Here is a 27,078-nt window from a genome sequence, read left to right as displayed (position 1 = left end):
AACCGAAAAGAAATTAGAATAAATAATCGAGTCAAACTCAAAACGAGCAGAAATTATCATAAGTTGGGTGCAAAACCCCTATGCCTTCCAAAGGCCAGTGTGGGGGGTTGGGGGTTAGGTGGGAGGATCTTTCCATAGAGGAGGCTATGGATTTCCCAGCATTATTTAAAAAGCTTCCTATGCTAATTAAACAAAAGTTTTGGATATTTTTTTCAGTTTGTAGTTGATTTTACTTAAAAAAAAAAAATACAAATAATAAGCATCTATAAATAAATGAAGCCCAAACCAAAAAGAAATTACAATAAATAATCGAGTCAAACTCAAAACGAGCAGAATTTAACATCAGTTGGGTGCAAAACCCCTATGCCTTCCCAAGGCCAGTGTGGGGGGTTGGGGGTTAGGTGGGAGGATCTGTCCATGGAGGGGGCTATGGATTTCCCAACATTATTTAATAAGCTTCCTATACTAATTAAACAAAAGTTTAGGATATTTTTGTCAGTTTGTAGTTGAGTTTACTTTAAAAAAAAACTACCACTAATCAGCATCTATAAATAAATGAAGCCCAAACCGAAAACAAATTAGAATAAATAATCGAGTCAAACTCAAAACGAGCAGAAATTAACATAAGTTGGGTGCAAAACCCCTATGCCTTCCCAAGGCCAGTGTGGAGGGTTGGGGGTTAGGTGGGAGGATCTTTCCATGGAGGAGGCTATGGATTTCCCAGCATTATTTAAAAAGCTTCCTATGCTGATTAAACAAAAGTTTTGGATATTTTTGTCAGTTTGTAGTTTAGTTTACTTAAAAAAAAACTACCACTAATCAGCATCTATAAATAAATGAAGCCCAAACCGAAAAGAAATTAGAATAAATAATCGAGTCAAACTCAAAACGAGCAGAAATTAACATAAGTTGGATGCAAAACCCCTATGCCTTCCCAAGGCCAGTGTGGTGGGTTGGGGGTTAGGTGGGAGGATATTTCCATGGAGGGGGCTATGGATTTCCCAACATTATTTAAAAAGCTGCTCACCAAGTTTAGCGAAATAAAATCGTCTGTTTGCGTTCCACTTCATGTTCCAAATTGTAAGAAGGAACTGAACATACATCATCCCTTTTTTAAGGCATTTTATACATTATATCTTGGAAATTAAGTCTCTTCATATCAGTATACATTACACCTTGGAAATTAAGCCTCTTCTTATTATTATTCTGCAATTCAAACGCTTAATACCCCTAGCATATGAGAGTCAAATTTCACTTTAAAGTGCTGGCATATCTGATGAAATAATTTAAGTCGTATGATCAATTTAGTAAGGACACTTGATATCCTTAAAATGTCTGATTCAAACTATTAAACCTAAGGAAATTCATATATTTGGAATCAGCATACAAAGCCAAGGTATTTTTTTGGGGGGGGGGGGGGCGATGATAGAGTGGATGTCTTAGACTGCTAATCAGTTTAATCCTTTTTTTTCTCCCCCTTCATACAATCCAATCACTAATTAGAATCATTCACGCTTCTATTATTCAAAATATTAATTAATATCGTTCTTAGTGTCCAATTTGCGAGTCCCTTTTTGCAAAAATGTCAAATACTCACTCTATTTGAAAAACTAAACCAGACTATATCCACCAAACCAGACTATACCCACCAAACCAGTCCTTGCTATAGCTTCCATAGAATTCCATATGCCATGTGAGGGAGCTCTGAATCTCTTTGAAATCTCTGAAATCTTTGGAATCTCTTTGGTGTAGAGCTTCTATAGAATAATGTAGAAATTCCTAGGGGCGCAAGCAAATCCAGACGACACATACTACTGACTAGGGGGTGAACCCAATCATATATGTAATATTTTCTGTTCGTTTAAAATTTTGATGTTGCTGCTGTTGCAGTTGAAAAACTTGTTTTTTTATATTTAATTTCTGATCTGTTTTTAATAATGCTGGGAAGTCCTGCGTCCCCTTCATAGCAATGTCCCTTCCACCATGAAAGCTTCCTACATGGAAAGATCTTCCCACATAACCCCCCACCCCCCCCCCACTACCAGGAACAATCTCCCCTGAAAACGTCTGTACTGTATACTTCCCAAAAACCAATACTATATGTTAACATTGGGTAAGGTTCAAAACTTTCAGCCCTCTTCCCGGGAGCTTCGGGGGATTAAGTCATCCTAAAAGACATAATTATAATATGTTCGAACATGTTGAACAAAATGGCTATCTCAAAATTTTGATCAGGTGATTTTGGGAAAAAATCAGCGTGGGAGGGGGCCTAGTTGCCTTCCATTTTTTTGGTCACTTAAAAAGGGCACTCGAACTTTTAATTTTCATTCCAATGAGCCCTCCCACGATATTCTAGGACCACTGGGTCGATACAATCACCCCTGGGAAAAAAAAAGAACAAATAAACACGCACCCGTGATCTTTCTTCTGGCAAAAAATGCAAAATTGCACATTTTCGTAGATAGGAGATTCAAACCTCTACAGTAGGGTTCTCTGATACACTGAATGTGATGGTGTGATTTTAATTAAGGTTCTATAATTTTTAGAGGGTCTTTCCTCCTTTTTTCGAAAATTAGCCCAATTTTTTCAGGCGCCTAACTTTTGATGGTTAAGAATAAACTTGATTAAACTTATATATTTGAAATCAGCATTAAAATCTAATTATTTTGATGTATCTATTTGTATCAAAATACCGTTTTCTAGAGTTTCGGTTTCCATTGAGCCGGGTCCCAATGACCAATACTATATGTTAACATTGGGTAATGTTCATAACTATCAGCCCTCCCCCTGGGGGCTTCGAAGGATTAAGTCATCCTAAGAGACATAGTTATAATATTTTCTACCAAGCTGAACAAAATGGCAATCTCAAAATTTTGATCAGGTGACTTTGGGAAAAAAATGAGCGTGGGAGGGGGCCTAGTTGCCCTCCACTTTTTTTTGGCCAATTAAAAAGGGAACTAGAAATTGTTATTGCCATTCGAGTGATCTCATTTCCAATTTTCTTGGACCGAGGGGTCAATACAAATATCCCTGGGGAAAAAAAAAAAAAAAAAAAATAAAACCGCATCTTTTATATTTCTTCTGGCAAAATATGGAAAATTAAAAAGTTTCGCATTCAGGAGCTTGAAACATCTACAGTAGGGTTCTCTGATACGCTGAATATGATGGTGTGACTTTCATTAGGGTTCTATAACCTTTAAGGGGTCTTTCCCCCTTTTTTCGAAAATCAGCCAAATTTTCTCAGGCGCGTAACTTTTGATAGATAGAACTAAACTTGATGAAACTTATATATTTTAAATCAGCATTAAAATTTGATTCTTTTGATGTATATATTGGTATCAAAATTCCGTTTTTTAGAGTTTCGGTTTCCATTGAGCCGGGTCGCTCCTTACTTACAGTTCGTTACCACGAACTGTTTGATGGGAAGGGCTCTCAAGGAAATTAGAACATCTTGGGAAGGTGTAAAGATTGAAGCTTTGAATAGGTTGGAGTGGAGGAAGAGCGTGCGAAGCTGTGTTGTCCTCAGGTGGCTTGGTGCTTCAGTGAGTTCTTAATCTAATCCTTCCGATGTTTACATTATGGTCATCTCTGTTATTCATTTTGTAATCTACGGTATGTAATTAACTGATTTTTTTTCATAACTTTGCAGCAACACACATATGTATTTTTTTATATTCTCTTTAAAAAAATGATGTATTTTTTTTTCAAAGAGGTGCACATATGAGCAAAGGACGAGCCCCTAGGGATAAGCGGAAGCTTCGAGAGAAGCGAAGAAGTACTGGAGTTGTCCATTTGCAGTCCACCGAGGTGAGTGCTTTTACTTTTATTTTCAATTGATAAAAAAGAAACAAACCAAATTAAAATGAAGAACTAAAAGTGGACGTTGCACTAGAAGACTTTTTTGGGGGAGGGGGGGGTTATATCTTATCTTTTTTCTTCATGTTTGGTTGGAAAACTAAATCCAAGAGATTTTTTTTTACATATTGACGTGCATCACTTCGTGTAGAACGCTCTGTATAACTGTGTCTTTTTCTTGTACTAAAGCAATGCTCATTGAAATCCTGAGGTTTAAAGGACTCCCTTAGGACTCAATGTGGTCGCAAGAAACTTCAATTGAAAAATCCTGCTCTAGGGCATACCCAAGAATGAGTTAAGTTTCAAAAAGGTTTTTAACTATAATAACGACTTGAGGTAGGTGATTTTCAAAATGCCATTAAACCTACGCACAGTGACTGCTGTATAGAGTATACCATAAATATACATTAGTTGTGTTTATAATAACGGGGCAAGAGAGGCATAAAAAGGCTTCAATTTAATTACTAGTAGATACATTCGTATTGCCTCCCCTTCTTCATCTCTGAGTGGAATCTTACAGGTAGAATTAACAATTAGTGCTGAAAACTGTAGAAAAATTTTACTAGAATGAAAGCATCTTCAAAAATTTATTAAAAGAATTCGATACCTTAAAAATCATTTTGCGATCCTCAACGTCGGCTGATCATCTCAAAGACAAAGGGTCCATTAGTGATTTATCCCAGGTGACTAGCTATCGGTGAAATATATTGAGAATTTGTGCTTTGATTATGGAATTGGATCGAAAAGACAATGAAATCGTGTCGGCATGGTTCTTAATACAGATGGGTAGCACCACAGGGAACTCCCAAAGTTGCAAAATTGATCAAAAGACATTTCTTTGAAGCTGATTTTTAGTGTTTTCCGAGCAGGTATGCTGTAACATTTTAGGGACTGCCCATTTCTGAACTAAAGAAAATACTGCTCCCCTTAGTCGAAAAAGGAAAATCCACACTTTCTAATGGTATAAGTTTCCTCAGAACTGTATATCTTTATCTTCGACACAATACGAGACAAGTTAAATATTTTTTCAAAGATTTCTGTTAAATTAGGTGTCGGTTTCGTTTTCTGTCATTTATTCTCATCCCTTATCCGTGTTTTACAAGTTATGGCAAGACCACCCGATCAATTCTAAATAGTTAATAGTCTAAATAGTCTAAAGGCCACTGCCCTTTTTAATAATTGAAAGTGATTGGAGGGCAACTAACCCCCCTCTCAGTCCCACCAATTCCCCAAACATACGCAATCAAAATTTTGAAATAGCCATTTTGTTCAACGTAGCTGAAAGATCCGGAAACTATGTCTTTGAGGATGACAAACATCCTGAATTTTTCCTCCTCAGGACTAGTACGCTAAAAACCTTGACAGTCTAGCCTCAAATAAGTTTCTGGAAATTATCTCTGATAGATATTATTCATAAAGAATCACAAACTGACGTTCATAATAGACGAGATAGGCTAATTCTTTAAGCTTTTAAGGCACCGAATCCCCATATGCAAAAATTTAATTTTGGTTATTGCTAATTTTGCTAATTTGCTAAATTTGCTAATTTTGTTAATTTTGCTAATTTGCTAATTTTGAAATTAAAATTTCATTTATAAAAAAAAACTGGCTGGCTGAAATATTGCATTTGGCTTCAGAATTTTCTCAATTTTTTCTGGGACTTTACCGAAATCTTCAAAGCGTTTTTGATAACAACAGTCTGTAAAAACTCAGTGAGGTTGGTATGCATTGACTTAGGTTATGCATCAGTAATAGAATAAGGTTTGGGCAGTTTCAACGGTCAACCCACCCAATATATTTATCAGCTGGCCTTATGCGTTTTTCTTGTTCATAACAGCTTGTTTCACATTCATAAACTAAGTGTTTTCGCAACGGATATGTACAAGATTGATAGTGCTTAGAATGAATAATGGAACAAAAGAAATATGCAAAAACTAAAAGACTCAAACCCCCCTTAATAGCATTTTCGTTCCTACGTATTGCGGTTCTTGAGTTCACACATCGTATGTGACATTTAATTAAGACTTCCTCAGTAATTAATTAAGTTTAATTAAGACGCTATTTAATTAAGACTTCCTAAATACGAAATTTCACAATTTTCACCAAGTTGTTCAAGTCAACAGAATTCCTAAAATTTGGTCAGAATGATAATACCCAAAAGAAAAACCTATTTATTTGTGTCAAAGTTTAAGACAAAAACTATTTTTATTTGTAAACCTAGCGTTAACAATTCCATGGATGTGTATGTGGTTGAATTTTTTCTTCGGCATCCAAATAACGTATTTATGAAACAAATTGTCAGTGTTTTATTGATATTGTTTATATATATTTATATTTTATTACTTACGTTGATGACCAGTGGAAAATTCTTAAAATTTGGCTTTCCTTGATCGGGAAAAATTGACGATGTTTCTTAGTAAGGAGTGACCCGGCTCAATAGTGACAAAACTCTAAATAACGGAATTTTGGTACCAATAGATATATCAAAAGAATCGGCTTATTATGCTGATTTTAAATACATAGTTTTATTAATTTTAGTCTTGCCCATTAAAGGCTACGAGCCTGAGAAAATTCATCTAATTTTCGAAAAAGGGGGGAACACCCTCTAAAAGTCAAAGAATATTAATGAAAATCACGCCTTCAGATTCAGCGTAGCAGAAAACCTTACTGTAGATGTTTCAAGGTCCTATCTGCAAAAATGTGGAATTTTGTATTTTTTGCCAGAAAAAGATCACGGGTGCGTGTTTATTTTTTTTTTTTTCCAGGGCTGACCGTATCGACCCAGTGGTTCTAGAATGTCGTGAGAGGGCTCATTCAAACGGAAATTAAAAGTTCTAGTGTACTTTTTAAGTGACCAAAAGGATTGTAGGGCAACTAGGCCCCCTCCCTCGCCCCTTTTTTGCCAAAATCGTCCGATCAAAATGTCGAGATAGCTATTTTGTTGATCATAGTAAAAAGGGCCAATAACTGTGCCTTTGGATATAACATGACCCCCCCCCCCTCACAGCCCTAGGGGAAAAGTCTTTAAGTTATAGAATTTGCCCATTGTTTGCGCATAGTATTTGTTATTGGGAAGTATGTATACATTTTCAGGCGGCGGTGGGGGGGCGAATTTCCTGGCATTATTTAAAAAATGATCAGAGATTAAGTATAAAAAAAAGTTTTTTCAACTGAAAGTAGGGAGCAACATTAAAACATAAAATGAACAGAAATTATTACGTATATGAAGGGGATTGCTTCCTCAACAACACCTCGCTCTTTACGCCAAAATTTGAATTTTGTCCCTACTCTTTAAGAACGACTCCTGAAATACAAGGTTCGTTTAATTAGAACAATAAGAAGCTTTTTTTAAAGGTACTAAAAAATTTTAGCGTAAAGAGTAAGGTGTTGGGGGGGGGGGGGGCCAATCCCCTTCATATACGAAATTATTTCTGTTCGTTTTAAGTTTCAATGTTGTTCCTTACTTTCAGTTGAAAAATTTTTTTTTTCCATTTAATTCATCCAAGGACCTAAGAACGTCATATACTACACATCATGTTTTCATGTTACCAGAACTTGCAAAATGTGTGTTACAATCATTCTATGATGTGTTTTGCTTTTGTTCTTCACTCATTCCAAAGAAATTAAAAATTTTGTTTGAACCTAGGCCTGTTTCCACCGTCGCAACAATTAAAAAAAAAAATTATACATACGATTTTATATATTAACAATTTAACTGGCAACTATGGTTCCAAAAGCCAAAAGAAAGTTGTTACTAAGTTACTAGTGAAATTCTCTAACAATTCGGAACGCCGTTGGAAGAAACTATTGATGGATTATGTGCGTGACATTAAAAGAAGGAAAGTAATACGTGCAGGTTTCTTCATTTAAGAAATAACATTTACCAACTTTTGTGTTTCATAGTTTTTCTGATTTTTTTTTTCTTACATGTTTCAAGTTTGAATTACTTTAAAATCTGTATTTATATATAAAGGTCCCATTTTGAGTTTCCTCTCCAATAATGTCTTTTTACGTAATATTTAGTAAAAAAAAAAAATTGATGCTAACAATACTGTTTCTGCTACGTGACAGAATAGTGTTAGCAGCAACTAGGACGGCAAAAACAGACCTCTTGTTTTTTTTTTTTTTTTTTTTTTTTTTTTTTTTTTTTTTTACTTCAGGTTTGTTCAATAAAAATGTACGTAACGACACCTAAATACATAAAATTAGTCACCCCCCCCTCTCTCCCTGGGCTTCGTATCCCGAATGAACGGGGAAAGACGAAAGAATGATCTGTGTTTTTTTTATTATTATTATTATTGTCAACTTGGTGTAAGTGAGGAAAGACTTCAGAACCATGACTAATTAGAGCAAAGCCAAGATAGATCTGTGAAGAAATATCAATTCTGTGAGCCATTTGAAGGCGATTGAATACTAAAAATGATTAAACAATTTGTGACTTGCAGGCAACACAGTACTTGCAACGCAGGCAATACAGTGCAACGCAGGCAACACAGTGACTTGCAGGTCCACAGTACTTGCAGGCAAGTGGGCGAGTGAGATTGTTCATATTTTATGAGTTTTGTCTACTGGGAAAGCCCACTGGAATTGCAATGAAGATAACCCAGATTTTGGGTTGACTCATGACGGACAATGTCCACTGGAATTGTAGGACTGAGATTTTTTCAAGCATTCTGAGTTTTGCCTATTGGGAAAGCCCAGCAGAATCGCAGCGGGGCGACCAAGATTTGTTGACTCATAGCTGACGAATGTCCACTGGACTTGTAGGCGAAACGGGGGGACTGAGCTATTTTCAAGCACTCTTGAGTTTTGCCTATTGGGAAAGCTCACTGGAGTCAGAATGGGTCAAAATCCGCCAATAAAAAAACACAAAAAGCAATCTAATGCCAATTATCACCATTAATCAACTCGAATCAGGTGAAACGGACTCCATAGAACTGGTACAAAAGCATAAATAAAAAAAAAGAAAGGTGACACCACCTCTTACATCCAAAACAAACATGATATATATTACGTCAATCTTTTATAACCGTACTCATGAAGATGCCACCAGACGGTTAAAATCAGACCAAACCAAAGCTTTGTCGGCCACCAACAAAGGCTTTGTTGGGACTCAAATAAAGTGTTAGCTGCCTATCTTTCTTCTGAATATCAAGCTCCGAATTAGCTATTTTTCACATTGGGTTTAGAAGTTTTATTTTTAGAGTCAGTACTACTTGTTGTTACACCGAACAAGTCTGCACCTTGGTTTGGCTTATTTCGGCACAAGAGCAGAGCGTATCTGTTGTTTTTCTTTGTATCTAGTTTTCGAAGGACATTTTTCCCCTCCATTTACTCAGACTGAGAAGCCTAGGCATGATTGGGTCTAAACAAGTTGTACCATGTCTACCTTTGTGCCAAAAATAGATTATTGAGGGGAGTTGAGGGCCATGGACTCAATTTGAGCCTTATCATTATATAAATTCATCTTTACATGTCTGAGGTTTTAGAAAGGTTCAAGATACCTACTTTTTCTACTAAAATGTATCTGTGAAGTAGGGTCTTTTGTATAATTTGGGGTCCTTCCTACTGGAACTGCCTAGGCTATGGATCCAATGTCAAAAAGATGCTCTAGGGCATAAAATGCCCCAGAAGTGAGTCCTGGTTCAATTTCGATCGGTCCTGGCCATGAAAAAGGAAATACGACTTAGAGGGCTCCCCCTTTGTGTACTTCCGTGTTAAGCAGTATTCTGAGTAATGGTAGGTCTATTTACATTTATACGAATCTGTTGAGAAAAAAAAGCTTTACAAATCTATCCAGCCCTCCCTCCCCTTTTTTTAAATTCCTGGATCTGGCACTGGCTCTGAGTTAGTGTTTAGTTCAATAATTACGCATCAATTTTCTACTAACTCATCTCTCTTTTAGCACTCTGTTATCACCCCTCGTCTTTTTCTTAATTACGTGAGCTTGTATTCCAAGAAGTTTTTTTTTTAACTTACATCGTTCTTTGTTCTTTATCCTTTTTTTGTCTTTTATCTCCTCATTAGAACGTTCAATTTTTCGTGGGAAAAAAGCTAATGGGGTTGGTTTTTTCGTTAACCTTGGTGATAATACTGAGGGGGAGAGGGTGGTAGATTTGTGTAAAAAAAAAAATCTAAGAGTCAACTTCATTAGAAGAGAGTGTAAATTCAATTTGTCTGTTTCAGTAAAACAATAAATTTTTTAATGGATAATAAGCGGCTTTCTTGGGAAAACGGCTAGTACGATCTTTTTCTTGTGGGACCTACTTCTTATGACGAGGAAGTAAGAGGGGGGGGGGTATATATTTACGAAAAAAAGCCTAAGAGTCGACTTCATTAGAAGAAAATATAAGTATATAATCGAGATAATTCCTCCTAATTTTTTTAGATCTGTAATTCACCATATGCTTCTTATGATGCCAATCTGAGCTCAGTCTAATTTTGTCTTAAATTTTAGTCAACTGGAGGAACAAGCGAAGAAGAAGAAGGAGATAATGACATTACGGAGACAAAAAGAAACACTATCATCAATGAAATGATGGAAAAACTTTCTAATACACCCATTGACGAGAAATGTGGAGTCATTCCGAGACAGTTTTCTCAACGGCGCACGAAAAGGTATGTCTCATACTGTTTTATATACTTTGAGAAGATTTTAATTCGTCATTGACTTTCATCCAGTGTCGCGTTGCCAGGGAGTCGAACCTATATTAGGTGTGTTTTAGCCTTCCTGATTGTAAAAAAAAAAAAAAAAAAAAAAAAAAATTCTTTTGCCTCGATCAAACAGATAAGTTAGCTAGTGAGGATTATTTGGGAGGAAATATATAAAAGGAAAATTTAAATTTAATAACAAATTCTAAGAGCAAGTAAAATGCAAGAGAAAACTAAAAAACACAAAAATCCTCAACAAAACTTTTTGTTTCGGAAATAAATTTGCAATTTTCTCTAATTTTTCGAATTTTACTTACTACTTTCGAGCTCAAAATTCATAAACAACTTTCTCCATTAACGTTTGAAATCTTTTGAGAATTGTACGTGTAATTTTATAATCTAATTTTGATCTGTGGAAAATTATTATTATTTCCAACAATCTGTTGGTAGAACCATGAAAGAGGCCAATTCGACCCCATTCTCTTACTATCAGCAGTAATTGGATAATATTTTAAAGTAATAAATACTTTTAAAATTTAAAGCTGGAACTTCGAGTAATTCTTAACCCTCGCCAATAGTGTCAATTGAGGAGGGGACATTTACCCCCACCCCCTTAGGTTTTGAAAATACTTTTTTTTTAAGATGGGGGAGACTATCTGTGAAAATGTTTTATTCTTTTTTTCACTGAAAAAAAGACACGTTTGCCCTGCCCATAGATTTGCAAAATACACCCCCCCCCCAATTTTCGTGAATTGATGCCGCTAGCCATAGAATCAGCTCAAGATTAAGAGTAAAAATTCCGGCATGTTAAGCTTTAATTATAGTTTAAAATTTTTACTAAAGTTAACTAGTTATAATTATATATAATTATCAGTCTGTCTTTCCTCAATGTTGTCAATAAGTACAATTTTCAGTTGTTTTTTTTTTCGTCGCGTAATTATTAACTAATAATGTTAGCTAACAAATTTCCGCCCACTTGGGAAACAAAAGTATTAGCTAACAATTCTGTGAAACGTAATTATTTGGCAGGAAATAATAATTACAAAAAAATGTGGACTTGGGAGGAAAAATCAGCATAGCCTGTGAGGTTAGCCTATCTCGTAAGATTTATTTTGGTAACCAACAAAAGAGTCTGTTAATTGAATAAGTATAAATAGCCAATAGATTTCCTATCAATGTTGTTATTGTAGGATATCAAGCTTCAAAATTCCCAACGACGCCTTGCTCTGTTTGAAAATTCACTGACATTGTTAGCCAACAATTGTTGTTAGCTCGTGGAAACGTAATTATTAGTAAAATTGTTAGCTAACAGTAATTTAGGACGGCGGAAACACGGCTCTATAGCAAATTTGAGGTGTGAATTGTGGGGGGTGGTGCAGGAGGGGTATTTGCTCCCCTCAGATTTGCTTCCTCTCTTAGATTAAAAAAATATACTTTTTTGTTTTGTTATTATCATGAAAAGTGTCTTTTTTTGGTGTTTTTGTTGAAAAAATTACTACAATTTGCCCCCTCCATAGATTTTGAAAAATTTATTTTGCCCCCTCCCTGCCTACCTTTTAATGATATTTTGTCACTGTAGCAGATGTGCCCTTGTAGGTCAAAAAGGGATGACGGGGAGTTTTTTGTAGAAGGGGAGGGGGGTTGAGGCAAAATGACAGCAGAAAACACTAAAAGCACGTAATAAATTATCGTAAGGATTGAATTATCGTAAAGACTCAAAAAAGAAGACAACCAAAATTTACTCTTGAAAAATGCTTGTTGTGCAGGGTAAGCTACCCAGTAGTTGGGTAGCTTACCATCATTGCATCAGCAGTTGAGTAACCGTTACCCTATTATATCACCTAAAAATTGATATTTTTTTCAATGGATTTTCCAGAATCTTCTTAATCAGTGCGTCATTTAGTTTGAATCTTTTAACGAATGGTAACTATTTTAAATACTCTAATAGTTATTAGTGGAGTCTCGCAAGTGCACATTTTTGGCTTGAGCATAATATTGTAATCTTGGTCCCAGGATCTTAAAGGTTGGAACAAAGTATCTCAATCATAGACATATTCAATCACAAATAGGTATTGTGAATAAAATCGTTATATTTAAGGAGGTTAGGCTGTAAGGGTAAATTCTCCTTAAGCTTAAATTTTGAAAAAGAAGTTTTCCAAGATTGTAGTGTACCAGGCCAAACTATCAGTCCATCTCAACTATTTAAAGCTACCTACGTCATGTCTAAGATTTTGATAATTTCGGAGACCACACTGCCTTTCCATGACGATAAATAAAAGTTCAAATAGGGATAAAATCCTTTACTACTGATGACGGTCACTGCATAATTGACCGGAATATCTGGTATTTTTGTGAATTTCTATGACTGTCCAGCCCATATTCACCTGTATCCCGATTCAAAGCAATATTCTTGAATAATATTTTCTTTATTTCAAGAGTTTCACGAAAATTTTGCTTTAAACCCCGATCCATAGAAATCAAAGAGACATTCTCGAGCAAAATAAAATGCTCTGGAAAATTGAAAATATTTTCTGAAAGGGCTGAAGTAAAATCTTCAGACTTAGAATCTTGCTTTAAAGCCGAAGAAATAGAATCTTTATGCTGTAATAATATCATTTCCAAATTCTGGTTAGTACGTCCCACATATGAGCTTCCGCAAATACATTGGATCTGATAAACCCTGCTTTGTGGCCCCAATGAAGTTAGATCAAAGTTTTTCACTTACCCCGGGTACATATGGTAAGGAACAAAAAACATCCTTCTCCCGAGTTGTCTCCAAGACTTCCTTAGAAATCTCTAGAAACCTTTTTCTTCTTTTTGAAAAAGTCTGGTTAATTCATCACACTGGATACATGTTGCTTATTAGTATTTTTCTCAGAAAAGACAACTCCTCAAAAATTTTGGAGAGCAAATACTAAAGGTCCGATCAGTTAAAGAAATGATCAAACCAATTTTTACTTGGCGAGCGTGACCGGAACTATAAGACAAAAATCTTTTGTTATTTGTCGGTTTTCTGTAAATTTTTCTTTTTTAAAAGAAGAACATACAGAAAAGGAAGTTTCCCATTCTCTTCTTATTCAGCAGTAAACTTTAACCCCCCCCCCCAAACAATTAAGATGTTTCAAAAATCCTTTTACGTCCTCCCATAATCCCATACTGAACTTATGTCATCCATATACCGGCCCCAAAAATATGTTTAAAAAATATAAATCTAACGCAATTGTTTCAATATTCTCCACAAAAATATTAGCTAATAAAGGGGATATAGGGGCCCCATAGGTAAACCATTTACTTGCTCAAAAACTCTACTCTGAATTGAAAAAAAAATAAGAAAAGTTATTACAAAAACTCACTAAATGCATAACAATACAAATTTTACAATCTGTTTTGTGGCTAATCCAGTCCAAATACATTAATAGCTCTACTTCTAACAGAGTGTTGGATGATTTTGCATCAGAATCTGTACACACTGATATATTTTTGAAGCTAGAGAGTAAAAAGATTGAAGAAATTTATACTTTTTTCATTTTTTTAACCTATTTTGGAGAATTCTTAATGTACGAAATTTGTGTAGACAAAAGTGGTCTACAGATTGACACTAGCCACTTGCTCAAAACACTTGTTGGCGACCTTGTTCTTGACACAATTGGTCGTAACGGTAGTTTAGGCTTATGAATTTTGGGAAATTGAATTTGGGGATATTTTTTACTTTTTTTTACTAAATGTTTTCTATTTTGGATTCTGACTTATCTTCTTCTTTTTTTTATCTAGGATATCATTGAAAAACAAATAGCTGATTTAGGTTTAGCTGATAATAAAACAGCTGGTAACAAATTAGGGTACAAGGAACTGCGTGGCATGCATTTGTAATAAAGTTGAGGTGTAATTTTTGTTCATCCTCTAAACAATTTAATTCGTTCTTAAACTTATTTGTAAAAGAGTCTGTTGGATTATACGATAGCTTCTTGTATGTTTTTTCATCATTTAGTAAACTTCTTAATTTTGATCCGTAGTCCTCACTATTCATGACAATTAAAGTGTTACTCTTGTCTGCTTTTGTAATGGTAATTGAACCATGCTTTTTCAAGTTGTTTAGAATTCTTATGTCTTTGATGGTCGTACTAGGAACATTCAAGCATATTGCTTTGAATCGGGACACAGGTGAATTTGGGCTGAATTCTATCTATGATAATTTATAAAAATCTGACAGAGTAAATTTCAATTCACCCAGTGTAGTTGACCTCTGTCCAAATGTTATGTCGTTGAACGCTAATGAACCGAATCCAAGAAGGTCAAAGAGGCTAGCTCCCGCCTTTGCTTTGAAAAGAATTAGAGAATTAAACAATATGTAGTTTTATTTGATTTTGTATATAAACTTTAGTTTTAAATTGTTTTAGTTTAGCTCTACTACTGATGACGGTCACTATATATGTGACCGAAAAATCTGGTATTTTTGTATATAATATCTGGAATTTCTATACACTGTCTATTAAAAAGGATTGTATCCCTATTTTGAACTTTTATTTTGTTCCTTACTTTCATGAAACTCTCTCCTTATGATATACATAATTTTGTCACATAACTAGAGTCCTAGGAATATGTAGCCCCAGTTATTTTTTAGAATTTGCACGTAAAATATTTAGTTGTTTTCGAGAAAACGAAGATAAATAATTGGCAATTTTATTACTAGGTATTTTTTTTTTTTAAAAACGTGTTTTTTAAGTTTTTATTTACTAAGGGGGGCTGGAAGGGTGAGTATTCAAGAGGGAGAAGTACTTGCTAGCCTTTCAATACCGGAAATAGCACCAAAACTGAAAGTTGTTGAAATTTTCGGGAATGAATATTAATATCTATTAAAGCGTCAATCCACATTTCAGTAGTTTTGGCTATTATAGTGATTTTTTTTCCTTTTATGTTGATGTTATGATAAATACCCAGATAGAAAATTAAAAACATTATTTTCAATAAAGCGCATATGACCTTCTGGTCTTCAGAGAGCATAGAACCCTAACCTTGTTTAACCCTATTCCTGTTTATGGTAGTTTCTGTTCGTTTTAAGCTCGACTTGATCATTTATTTGTATTTTTGTTCATTTTGGGTTTCATTTATTGATTGATAGCTATTTATGGTTTGATTGAAATGATTTTATTTCTTCTCGTCTTAGGCTTAATGTAGCTCTGATTTAATTAATGAAACTGCGAAAAAGTTTTTTTTTAATTAATCAAAAAAACGAAGTAAGATATAGAAATTAGGGAGAAAGTACACATCTTGAGATTTTTGCCCCCCCCCCCCATCTCTACTTGCCTTGCTAAGTTGCTTCCACATTTTTACAGTGATGAGTTAAATTCCAGCATGACTGAAGTTCTATTGTGCTTAAAAAAAAACTGCAATCAACTAACTCGGCTTTTGGCTTTTTACTTATTTTACATCTCAGTACGCTCGTGTCTAATTGATTCTTAACTTTACAAGTTGTTAATATAATTTCCCCAAAACATAATTAAAACCTAGAAATGAAAAGAAGGTTTCTACCGAGGGGGAGGAGAGGGGGTCAATATCGGAAAAAAAAACGCTCTTGAACCAATATTTTTATTTCTATTTAATAGCCAATTGATTTATTATTATTACCAGATGTTTCCTTCATCTTTCTAGTCCTTCAGACTTAGAAGCTGATGATGAAGATACTCAGGACTGTGACAGCCTTCATCCGTCAGATAGTGTACACTGCCTCACACAGGAAAGTCTGGGATTACCTTTTGATGAAAAAGTTGAAGATGCGTTGTCGCATGATGGTCGCATTGATACTCCAACTGGGGATAACACACTTGAGGTATGCTAGTTTTTGGGTTTGATAAAGTTTCTGACTAGTCTTTACAACTTACCTTACGACTACGATGCTCTATGGCTTACTTCACTTCACTTTCTAAACGATTAAACCTTTCAGTTGGATAAACAAACTCACCCGTTAATAGGCAGACAGTAGATATTTAAAATAAACTGATTCAAATTAATTTCACTTCAAATAAATTAATTAGTCGGTTAAATTTAAAAATGAAACTATTTTCACATTGAAAACATGCGCATCACTTTCAAAACCATTAAAACTTTTAATGGGATATACAGGGATCGGCCGCAATCATTTTTTTTTATTTTTTGTCACTAAAGTCACTTTTTTTTGTTCATGTTTTGAACTTCTTTTTTTTCAGTAATTTAGTGAACCAACGAAAAGTTGGGCATTCAAGTTTCTAGATAAGGTAAGTTCACTCTCGATAAATAATCCTCTCATAGCTGCTCCTAAGCCTCCGTTCACTGATCATCCACCCCAATTGGCAGCTTAAAAGATGGAAACTTTGGCCTAGATTCTTAAGTTGTTTTTCCAGTATTTGCTTCTCTTTTTGTGTTTGGCTATTGCCTCTAGAGGGTACAAATTAAGACGCATAAGTTTAGGGGATGTCAAAACGTAAGAAGGAATAAACATATTTCATTGCCTTTATGAGTTTATAGTTGTTTGCATAAATATATGAGTTGGTGAGAAGGCTTTCTAAATCCATTGCAACGCCTGTTCTTTTTTCAGGTCACTGTTTGTGATGGGTAAGACGAAATTGTTGGAAGACTGGTTTAATAGGGAAGACGGGACTAGATGCATATTGTAAGATTGGTGTGGCAAAAGTAGTGATGATGACAGCTCATTTTACTGCAAAATATGCAAAAAGACACTCAGCTGCCAAAAAGGATTTCAAGTTCTTCTTCAACATGTCGCCAAGAAGGAGCACACGATAAACCCGTCTACTGTGCTAAATCCACGTCAACTCAGACTCATTGGATCAGCATAAACCAAAAACAAGTCACAAGCTGAAAATTTTGTACCTGAAAAGAAGCTTGAGATGTTGTGCGAGAGCGATGCGACTTCAAAGGCAGAAATAATATGGTTCTTGAAGACGATAGCCATTTCTTTTACTTCATTTTCTTGTGATGGTGTTGTCGATGTCTTTCTAACTATGTTCCCGGGTGCTGTCCTGGAAGGCTTCTCGTTAAATGCCCAAAAAATGACGTACTTGTTGACAGAGGCAGTTTATCCTTGTTTTATGGAAATTTTGGTTGACTTTGTACTGGAATACGATGCGACCACAAAGAATGCTGGGGTTAAAGAGTTCCAAATATGGGTCTGGTACTGGTCGAAGGAGCAAAAACTAGTTATTACTCGGCATCTTAGAACATGTTATCCGGGACAGGCTACTAATGAGGATCTGAACAAGAAGCTTTTCCAGTGTATAGAAGGTGAAGGACTTCCACTTGAGAGATTGCTGATGCTTGCCAGCGATGGTCAAGCTGTCAATAAGAAAGTTTGGTCAATTGTCGACTTGGGGAAGAAACCTTCAACATCCACGCAGTACATAATGCGTTCCAAAAAGGATTACAGTAACTCGACGAGGAATGTTCTGATATAATAATTGTTGTTTACCATTTCTTCAGCGGATGGTCTGCTCGTTGTGACGATTTTAGCCAGTGTCAGCTAAGAGTTAAGGCACCGCGACATAAGGTCTCAAACCATGTCTCCGAAGTTCCTGAAAATTGTCAGTTGGCTCAGAAAGCCAACAATGAAAGCTGGATGGAGTTTATTGTGAGTTCTGCAAATACTTTCACTGTATTCACTGGAGTGCTTCAACGACAAGAGCCGTTGATCCATGTGCTGAGTTTTAAGTTACGTTGCTTATGCACAGTTCTTCTCGGGCAGATTTTAGGTGCCGATGTTGTCACCCATCACCTCGCCGTGGGTTTTTGAAAGCGTAGACAGTGTTGCAGAAGTATATCTAGAGCTACCTTTGTGTAATGAGTAGATCCTGGCAGCTCTTGCTTCTTAGAAAGTGTCTCAGGAAGATAAGAAACTTTTTTTTCTTAGGAGTTAGGAAGCGCGTCAAAGCTGCTGTACGGTATTTGTTGGCAAAATCCCCCGTGAACAATAAGTTTTTATTAAGCCTTAGCTGCTTCAGCCCCCCAAGCCAGATTGCCAGCCGATGGGTTGTAGTGATGTTCTCTACATCGCATGAGAACTTGCGCTTCAGACGGACATAGAAAAAGTCCAGAGAGAATGTTATTCTTTCAGTCGGACCCTGTGTCACCACCTCGCGAACAGTACACAAATCGATAACTCTTGGCAAAAAATCCTAGAACTAAAGACACCCGGTGGTGATGTGAAATATCAGGCCTTGGGTTGAGTAGTTAGAGCAGCTCTCTCGTACTGCCATGAAAGCGCAGACGTGGAGCGAGGATTTTCTTGTTCGGCTCAGTTGATGCCTAGCATGCAAGCCCATGCAGAAGCGTGAACCCTAAACGCTAAAGCTTTTGTTGCTGATGCTCTGCGCAACTATGAGAACAGTCCCGAGCTTGTGCTGATCACAAAGAAGCTGCTGTGTTTGGCCAGATCAGCTAGAGCTAGCTATGAACTTTACCTTATTGGATGAAAACAGGATAAATTGGGAAAAGAAAAGCTTGAAGCTGAAGTAAAAGATGCTGAATTAGTAGTCCAGGACCTGGACCAGAGGAAGCAGAAAATTGCGGAGCTGATACTCTTCTGAAAGAACCAAGAGAACATCTGAAGAAAGCAGTAGAAAAGAAGGAGTTTTTGAAAGTTGATCTGACTCAAAGCATGCTGGAAGTAGTACTAAAAGCTCATTCCGAAGAAAGGGAAAGGGTAAATGATGCTGAATCTGTGGAAATACTTGTTTTGAAAGAAAATCAGAACTGATCGATTGCCTTTCAAAAAAGCCTAAGAAGTGATGACGCTAATAATGTTAAATGTAATTCTACCTGTGATTCTTACACTTACTCATGGACACCAATCGTAGGGTTTATTCCTGTTCGTAAACATTCAAAAGTTCTGCTTTACTAAGGTTGTTTGTTCCTTCTACCTTAATCGAAGTTGTGCTTTCTTTAAAGTTCTAATTTTGATGAGCAAATAAGTTAATTAATAATTGAAAATAAATTAATCGAAGATAAAATAAGACTTCCAGCATTCTTTTCTGTAACCTCGCGGGATTTTAGAGGACGATGATGATCATAAGATAATAACTGGGACTTGTATTGTTCATCTGCTTGTGCTCTGATTGTTTCTTTGTAGTCACTTTTTGTCACTTGTTTTAGTTTGAAATAACTTAAAACCAGTTTTTTCGGGAGCATCGTTGCGGCCGCCCCTGGATAAACAAACTTACCTGTCAATAGGTCAATAGTTAAATATAGAAAGTCAATATAGCCGCTGAATGTATACTAGTTTAACTCACCTAAAGAACTGTCTTTACAACTCACCTAAAGTCTGTATTAACTTACCTTAACTATCTTAATAACCGTAACCATGTCTTAACTATTTTATTAAATATCTTAATTATATTATTCCTATATGCAAGTTTCTGATTTTGATATAGGTTGCTGATCCATCTCGACGACTCACCTTATGCCTATATGCTAGTTTCTGATTTTGATATAGGTTGCTGACTTGTCTCTACGACTTACCTTAAGTCAATATTAACATAACTTGTTCTTGTCAGTCTGAATAAAATAACTGTCTTAATAACCCTAATCATACCTTGATGATATTATTAACCATTTTAACAATGTCATGTTCGTATGCTAGTTTCTGGTTTTGATATCCGTTATTGAATTATATCAACGACTTATCTAAAGCCCATATTAACTTATTTTAACTACCTTAATAAGTTTGATATACTATCTTAATACTATAAATATACTATCCTATACTAATATATACTATAATACTATAATATACTATAAATACTATAAATATACTAATACTAAAAATACTATAAATATACTTAATACTATAAATACTATAAATATAATATACTATAAATATACTATAATACTATAAATAATACTATCTATATACTATCTTAAATACTATCTTAATAAACCTAATCATATCTTAACTATTTTATTAACTGTTTTAACCATGTTATGTCCGTCTCCTAGTTTCCCGTTTTTATATATGTTGCTTACTTGTCTCTACGACTTATCTTAAGTCAATATTAACTCATCTTAACTATCTTAATAACTTTGATATGAAAAGTATTTTAATAACCGTAACAGCGTAAAATGCATTGTAGGACACGAAAAACAGGCAATTTAAACTGAAAACATGGGCATTGAAATGTTGGGGAATGGGCTAAAAATAATATATAAACAATCATTCTAAAATAGTAGCTTCCGAAATTAGCCAAAAAAATTTTATTGCAATGTTCAGAGGTTGTATGAATGTTCAGAGGCTCAGAGGTTCTCTTTCAATATACATTCTTAAAGAAATCAAAGCGAAAACGTTAACACTTTTTAATTATTGGCCTATTCAAAATTCGATCGCACAGAAAAACAGGCAAATTAAACAAACATATATAGGACATTTTCTAAGATACTGGAATTTAAGTAGGTAGGCTCGAAGTAAAAAAAAAGACAAGCAAGATTACAAAATAATAGCTTCCGAAGTTTTTTAATGATAATTAAAAAAATTAATTATATTTTTTCGATAAGTTCAATTTTTTTTTAATGATAAATTTTTATGTTTTAAAATTTGTTGATGATGTTTTTTTAATAATCAGTGCATGTTCGAAAAGGGGAAAAATCGTTAAATGAAGCAGAAGATTAAAGAACAGAAGTTCTATGAATGAAAAAATCAAACCCAAAACCGTAATGTTAATAACTTCTCAGTTCTTAATTTATAATTAATTTATTACCAATATTAGCTGGTAGTCACACAAAGCTCGGATGTGTTATTCAAAAGACGCCTAAAGGTGTCAAAGACGCGCAATGTGTGTCAATAGGGTGGGGTATGAGGAGAGGAAACATTGATAAGTGATTTTTTTTTTTAACGACAAGTTGGATTTTGCGTTAGTTTGTTTTTAGGGTTATTTACTACCTTTATATGAGGGAGGGAGGGAGTAAAGAGGCAAGTTTTGAATATTTTGGGATAGAGGAGGCCCCTGTACAGCTGTTTTGGCCATGGGCGAGTTGCTGTTTCAGTGGTATACTAGTACTACTATTACGGCTTCCATTATTTCGCCCCCCAAAATATATCATATACATAATATTGAACTTCGTCGGTGTATTTGGAAGGATTAAAAAGCTCTAATTATCTTGGGAATCAATAGCTCTGCAAGAAAGGTATTGGACTGATGGATCCAGCGTAGATGTCTAAAATTGGCGCAGCGCATTGCTTTTTTATGGCACAGCGTAGCTAAGCGAAAATTTAACAATTACAGTAAAAAAAATATTTTTGCTGCCTAGATAGACAATGCCATGTCTAACAGATGTATCTGACATTTTCATACCAAAGTTGCCACCCCTAAGCGAAATACCGCCGCTCTCACCTGCTAAGGATGTATCTGACAATTTTGCACTTGTAAGATAATTGCCAAATAAAGTTTGTTAGGATGGTCTAAAAGTGTGAATCAGGAGGGTAAGGCTTATTTAACCCAACTTTGATCTTTCCATATACATTGTCTTACTACTCTTCTTTTTGAGAACAGTTTAGAAAAAGGTTTTTGGCAATTATCTCAGAAGTGTAAACTTGTCAGATAAGATCTTTAGGCGCGATAATAACGATAAAAGTACTATCTCAAGTACCATGGAAACTTAAAGATGTCAGAAGAGAAGTCTGGAGCTAGCCGAATCTTCTCAGGTGATATATGTGCAATTTGTAGCATCTACAAGTTATGTCTTGTTATTTGCAAGAGTTCCAGTTTCTATCGGTTTGTCCTAAAAATTTGTCTTCTAGAAGCCATTGATTAGCATTACCACTATAACTATGAATTCCGAGCTTTAAAATATTATAACGTGAAAACAAACCAATAAAAATTAGGTCGATGTTTGTTTAAAGAACCATTCTTATGAACTTAAAAATAACTTTTGTTGTGTTGGTGGGACCCCCCAACTACCATAATTCCATCGTTAATTCTACCTCTTTAAGTCCTTATTTTAAGAGACGAATTTTAAGAAAAAAAAAAAAACAGTTCTATCATCATTTCTAGCTTTTAAAATACCAAAGGCATTAAAAACTTTTTTCGCACCTCTCCCCAGACCCATTTTAGTCTATTCATGCCTAAGAACATTGATCTTCTCAGGTTTTTCCTTTGGTTGCTTCAAAATTATAAAGCTCAATAGCAACAATTGAAGAGTAAACCGCTGTCAATATTTTTCGTGCTTGTAAAATTATCCCAAAGTATAGCTGGCTACTCAAAATATTTTTCTGCTCTGTTGCCAGTTAAACTTCATGTTGTAAGCAATGATTGAAACGCCGTTTTTGTGCATCTTTAGGAGGAGTGTTTTTTAGGTTATAACCTAGCACATTTGGTCTATTTAGCACTAATATGGTCATCGTTTTTTGGTTTTGCAAGGACTGATTTGTCTAGTAGCGAGAAAAAAACGTTGCTGTTTATTGGGGAAGGACAAGGCATTTCTGAGGCGGGGGCTAAATTTGAAAAATCCCTTAAAAATGAGGGTATTTTTTGTTAACATAATGGGAAAGTACCAGAAAAAGTAATCGTTGACATTTTGGAGGGAGTGGACTCAAAGACTTTGCCAAGATGTGAGCACTTGGTTAGTAGTTATGGGGTTAAGATAAATCAAGACTTTCTTAGCGGGTGGAGACGTTGCTTTCAGTAAACCTGTTTTTCCCGGACTCCTCCAAATTTACCAGAGAGAAAAGTGTGTTCACAGATGTCTCCTAGGGATTTTGCAGGAATGTAAACTAAAGACTTTTACTTCATGTATTTACCAGTGATAATTCACAGATTAGTCAAATTCAATATTTAAAAGTAAATATAATACTTTTCAAGTAGTGAAATATATTTTAGGTTTGAAATTTTATTTACCGCAATGTATTGCGTGATTAGCGTAGATTTTTTAGGTGAAAATTTTAGTTTACAGACATTTCATTTGACGGCTGTTGAAATACTGCTACCGTCGCTTCTGATATAGACCTCTGCCCTCGTCTTGGGTTGACACAGTTTTTTTTTTTTGTTATTCTTTTTTGGCTTCTTCTTCTTTTCTCAGCACAAAAAGGCTGAAGAATAACGGATACAGCAAAAGTGGGATTGCTTGCATTCTACCGTACTTTTCTTCTGTTTTTACTGGATAAAGGTTAGTTGAAACATTTGCTTGATTAGAAATTAGCTACAATAATAGCCATAGCTTAACGTTTGTCTCAAGAATGAAGCTACAGGGTTTGTCCGGAAAGTAATTGTACTAATTTTCTTTCGCCACGATTGTACTTCGGAGTGTGCGCGCTCCGACTGGATTTGGTAGAGGTCTTTCCTAGCTAACAAATGAGCTGCTGGTCAGTTGTCTCCGAGCACCTGAAGAGTCAGGACAGGCATTTTTGCGTGACGTTTTTTCTGTTAATGGTGCAAGCCAAAAATGCAGCGTTCGTTAGAGCAGAAGTACGCAATTAAGTTATGTGTAAAACTTGGTAAATTTGCAACAGAGACGTTTGATATGATCAAGCAGGCTTACCCAGATGTTGCTTTAGCAAGAAGTGGTGTGTTTCGGTGGCACCAGGCCTTTTTGGAGGGCCGGGAAGAGGTCGCCGATGAAGACCGTGCTGGAAGACCTTCGACTTCGACAAAAACCGACAATGTGACTCGTGTGAGCAAAGTTTTGAACTCAGACCGTCAACTAAGTATTCGCTTAATTGCCCAAATGTTAAATTTACTGAAATCTGCCGTTCGTGACATTATGACGGTACATTCGAACATGCGCAAGGTGTGCGCGAAGATGGCCCAAAAGTGCTCACTGGTGACCAGAAATTGCGGCGAGTGGAAGTGTGACAAGAGAATTTGAACATGTGTGAAAGTGACCCCCAATTTTTGCATAACGTAATCCCAAGTGACGAATGCTGGATATTTAACTTTGATCCCGAGACAAGGATGTAATCTTCCGAGGGGCACACGTCGGCGTCTCCTCGCCCAAAAAAGGTAATAATGGGCAAATCCCAAGTGAAACAGATGCTCATTGTCTTTTTAACATCAAAGGCATCATCCACCATGAATTTTTTCCTCCTTGACAAACCGTCAACGCCAAGTTTTATGTGGAAGACCTCAAGAGACTCAAACGAAGGATCAATCGGGTCCGACAAGACATCGCAGCCGACTGGAAGTTGCACTACGACAATGCCCCGGCTCACAGTGTCTTTCTCGTGAGCAGCTACCTGACCAAGGCTGGCGTCCTAACGCTTCCGCAGCCGCCCTACAGCCCACATGTGTCCCCCGGATTTTTTTTTTGTTTCCTCGCCTGAAAGGGTCGGTGAAAAGCAAGTATTTTGAGGCGACAGAGGGGATCCAAGCAGCATGCACCGCGGTTCTCAGGGCTATTTCCGGAGTAGGCCTATGCATACCGTGACGCCTTCGATGCTTGAAAATCACGCTGGCAGCGCTGCATTGACGCAGAAGGAGCCTATTTTGAAAGTTTTTAAAGAATTGTAACGATTGGCTCAATAAATGTTTTTGAATTGACTCAGTCCTATTACTTTCCGGACAAATCCTGTATGTGTAGTATTTGGTTATTTGGTAAAAAGGGTTCTTTTCACAAATAAATAGATTTTTCTTAAAATTCTATGTTGTGACCAACCTGCGGTGTTTTTTTTTTTTTTTAGAATATTATAGTAGAAGCATTTTTCAGTGGTTCAGTTAAAAACTCGTTGAAAATATTTTGGGTCTTGTCACCACTGTCTCCACTATCCCTGAATTCACTCGAGTTTCCTCGAAAAAATAATTTTTTGGGTTATTACGAAAAGCCCCATTTTCATGTGTGGAAATTTCAAAAAATTGGGAATAGTAGAATCACTGCTTGCCGCAGTAAAATATTGTTTGTTGACGGATTTATTTACATATCACTTTAATTCCTTAAACAAACTGATTTGAAAAGTAAATTGTGCGCATAATACCTCCAACACATCCCTTCTCTACTGCCAGCTTTTTAGAAAAAAAAGTTGGCAAGTTGTGCCTTCTTTCAAGTCACAAATATTTTCAAGTCACAAGTCACAAATATTTTCAATTTTTATGCCTCGAGAGCAAGAAGGTGGCTCGTGGATAGTTGGCGTAGAAGCGAGAGCTATATCGATAATGTATCATTGACTTAAATCCCTGCTGCTTACTGATTCAGCGCGAAATAAGTCAGGCTTGATTAAAAAAATAGCTAAACCTTGATAGTATGCAAAAACTAATTCTTAGCTCAGAGCCTTGCCCACACCTGGTTTGCAGATTGTGAACCGCAAACATAAAAAAAACTCAAGGGTGGAGCTTAACGACCCTAGTAAGTAAAACAGTCATCTGAAAACGATGGTGTATTTTCAAAAGCACAACTGTAATGATTTAGTCCTGTTTTTCTTGCGTCTCGGGACTTTGATGTCACACATTCAAATTAACTGTACCTTATTTTATTTCAGTTGCTCGAGCGTGCCAGGGAAGAGAACAGAAAGCTTCTAGCAGCTCTAGTAGAGAAAGACAGACAAATGGCAGCTCTCAAAGCAGATCGAGATGCTTTACTTGATGCAGTTGCAACTCTTCGAACTAAATAGCTCGTATAATTTTACTAAATCGCTTTTCATTTCTATTGTGTGTTTTACGTGTTTTAAGCTAGTATTTGCAGCACTTTTAGTTTATCGTCTCTCTTTTTACTTGGTACCACTGTATTTGTTATTTATGTTGACGGAAATGTTTTATCTCTATTTTGAAAAATATATGTGTTCTTCTCTTTTAGGCTTTATTATTACTGAGCAGAGATAACGATTGGTTTAACTCACGCTCTGTCTCCTGTAAGGTCGTATCAATTACCTTCGTGACTTTAAACTATTTAAATTATCGAAATGAAGCTCCAAAATCTGCTCAAGATCTGAACAAAAGATTCATCTTTCACCTCTTTGTATAAAGATTTTGCTACCCAGGCCTACAGGTGCAAGATGAGCCTCCACCGCCAGACTGACAATCATACCTGATGGCTCCGTTCGACCAAAGCCTGATTCAGGAGTCACAGACCTAAAAGAAATGGATGATGAAAGAGTTGTATTATTTGCGTATCTATAGCTTGTTTCCTAATTTACGAGTATTTGCGTGACGGTGCTCATATTCCCCGCACTCTGAGGTCAGGGTATCATGGAGGTAATTTGCTGCATCACCGATTTTTTCTATCTTCAATTTATTCGTTTATTTTTTATTTTAGTTTTTTTGTTCTTAATGTACTAGTATTTTTGGATTGCCTCTTCTTTGCATTCATATGTTTCATGATCCATGTCCTCTTAGTAGCGAATACTGGCTTCTTATATTTTCCCATTAAGCAGCCATGTTATGTCAGTGATATCCGGGGGCTTGTATTTGTCAATATTGATCAGATCGGTATAGCTTCTCGTAGTTTTATGCGTAAGCGACTCTTCCCGTCGGATATTGAGCTTGTTGTCCCGTTATGTACTCTATTAATAATGTTCTTTTTACAGCTTTGTCAATAAAAGTACAAAAAAAGCTGTTTTTTCAATGTAAGCATGAACAAAAAAATTGAAGTCTAGGGGGGAGGGGGAATGCA

General features: G+C 35.8%; 2 protein-coding genes across 2 annotated transcripts in view; both read left to right on the top strand.

Moving 5' to 3' along the window:
- Positions 1-26,261, top strand: part of LOC148942500 (uncharacterized) — a 108,011-nt gene extending 81,750 nt beyond the window's left edge. Inside the window, exons 4-7 of the mRNA XM_089101977.1 lie at positions 3,711-3,807; positions 10,313-10,473; positions 16,156-16,333; positions 25,949-26,261. Of these exons, the coding sequence (XP_088958103.1) occupies positions 3,711-3,807; positions 10,313-10,473; positions 16,156-16,333; positions 25,949-26,080 (568 nt within the window). The 3' untranslated portion in view covers positions 26,081-26,261. The remainder of the gene's footprint in view (positions 1-3,710; positions 3,808-10,312; positions 10,474-16,155; positions 16,334-25,948) is intronic.
- A 145-nt stretch (positions 26,262-26,406) lies between these two features.
- LOC148942499 (uncharacterized) overlaps positions 26,407-27,078 on the top strand; it is a 40,242-nt gene continuing 39,570 nt past the window's right edge. Inside the window, exon 1 of the mRNA XM_089101979.1 lies at positions 26,407-26,660. Coding sequence (XP_088958105.1) covers positions 26,655-26,660 — 6 coding nt within the window. The 5' untranslated portion in view covers positions 26,407-26,654. The remainder of the gene's footprint in view (positions 26,661-27,078) is intronic.

This window comes from Artemia sp. Qi Xiang Cuo, chromosome 16, assembly GCF_049724085.1.
Source record: "Artemia sp. Qi Xiang Cuo chromosome 16, ASM4972408v1, whole genome shotgun sequence".
Lineage (NCBI taxonomy): Eukaryota > Metazoa > Arthropoda > Branchiopoda > Anostraca > Artemiidae > Artemia > Artemia sp. Qi Xiang Cuo.
Note: the sequence above shows the minus strand (reverse complement) of the source record. Positions and strands in the feature narration are given on the sequence as shown.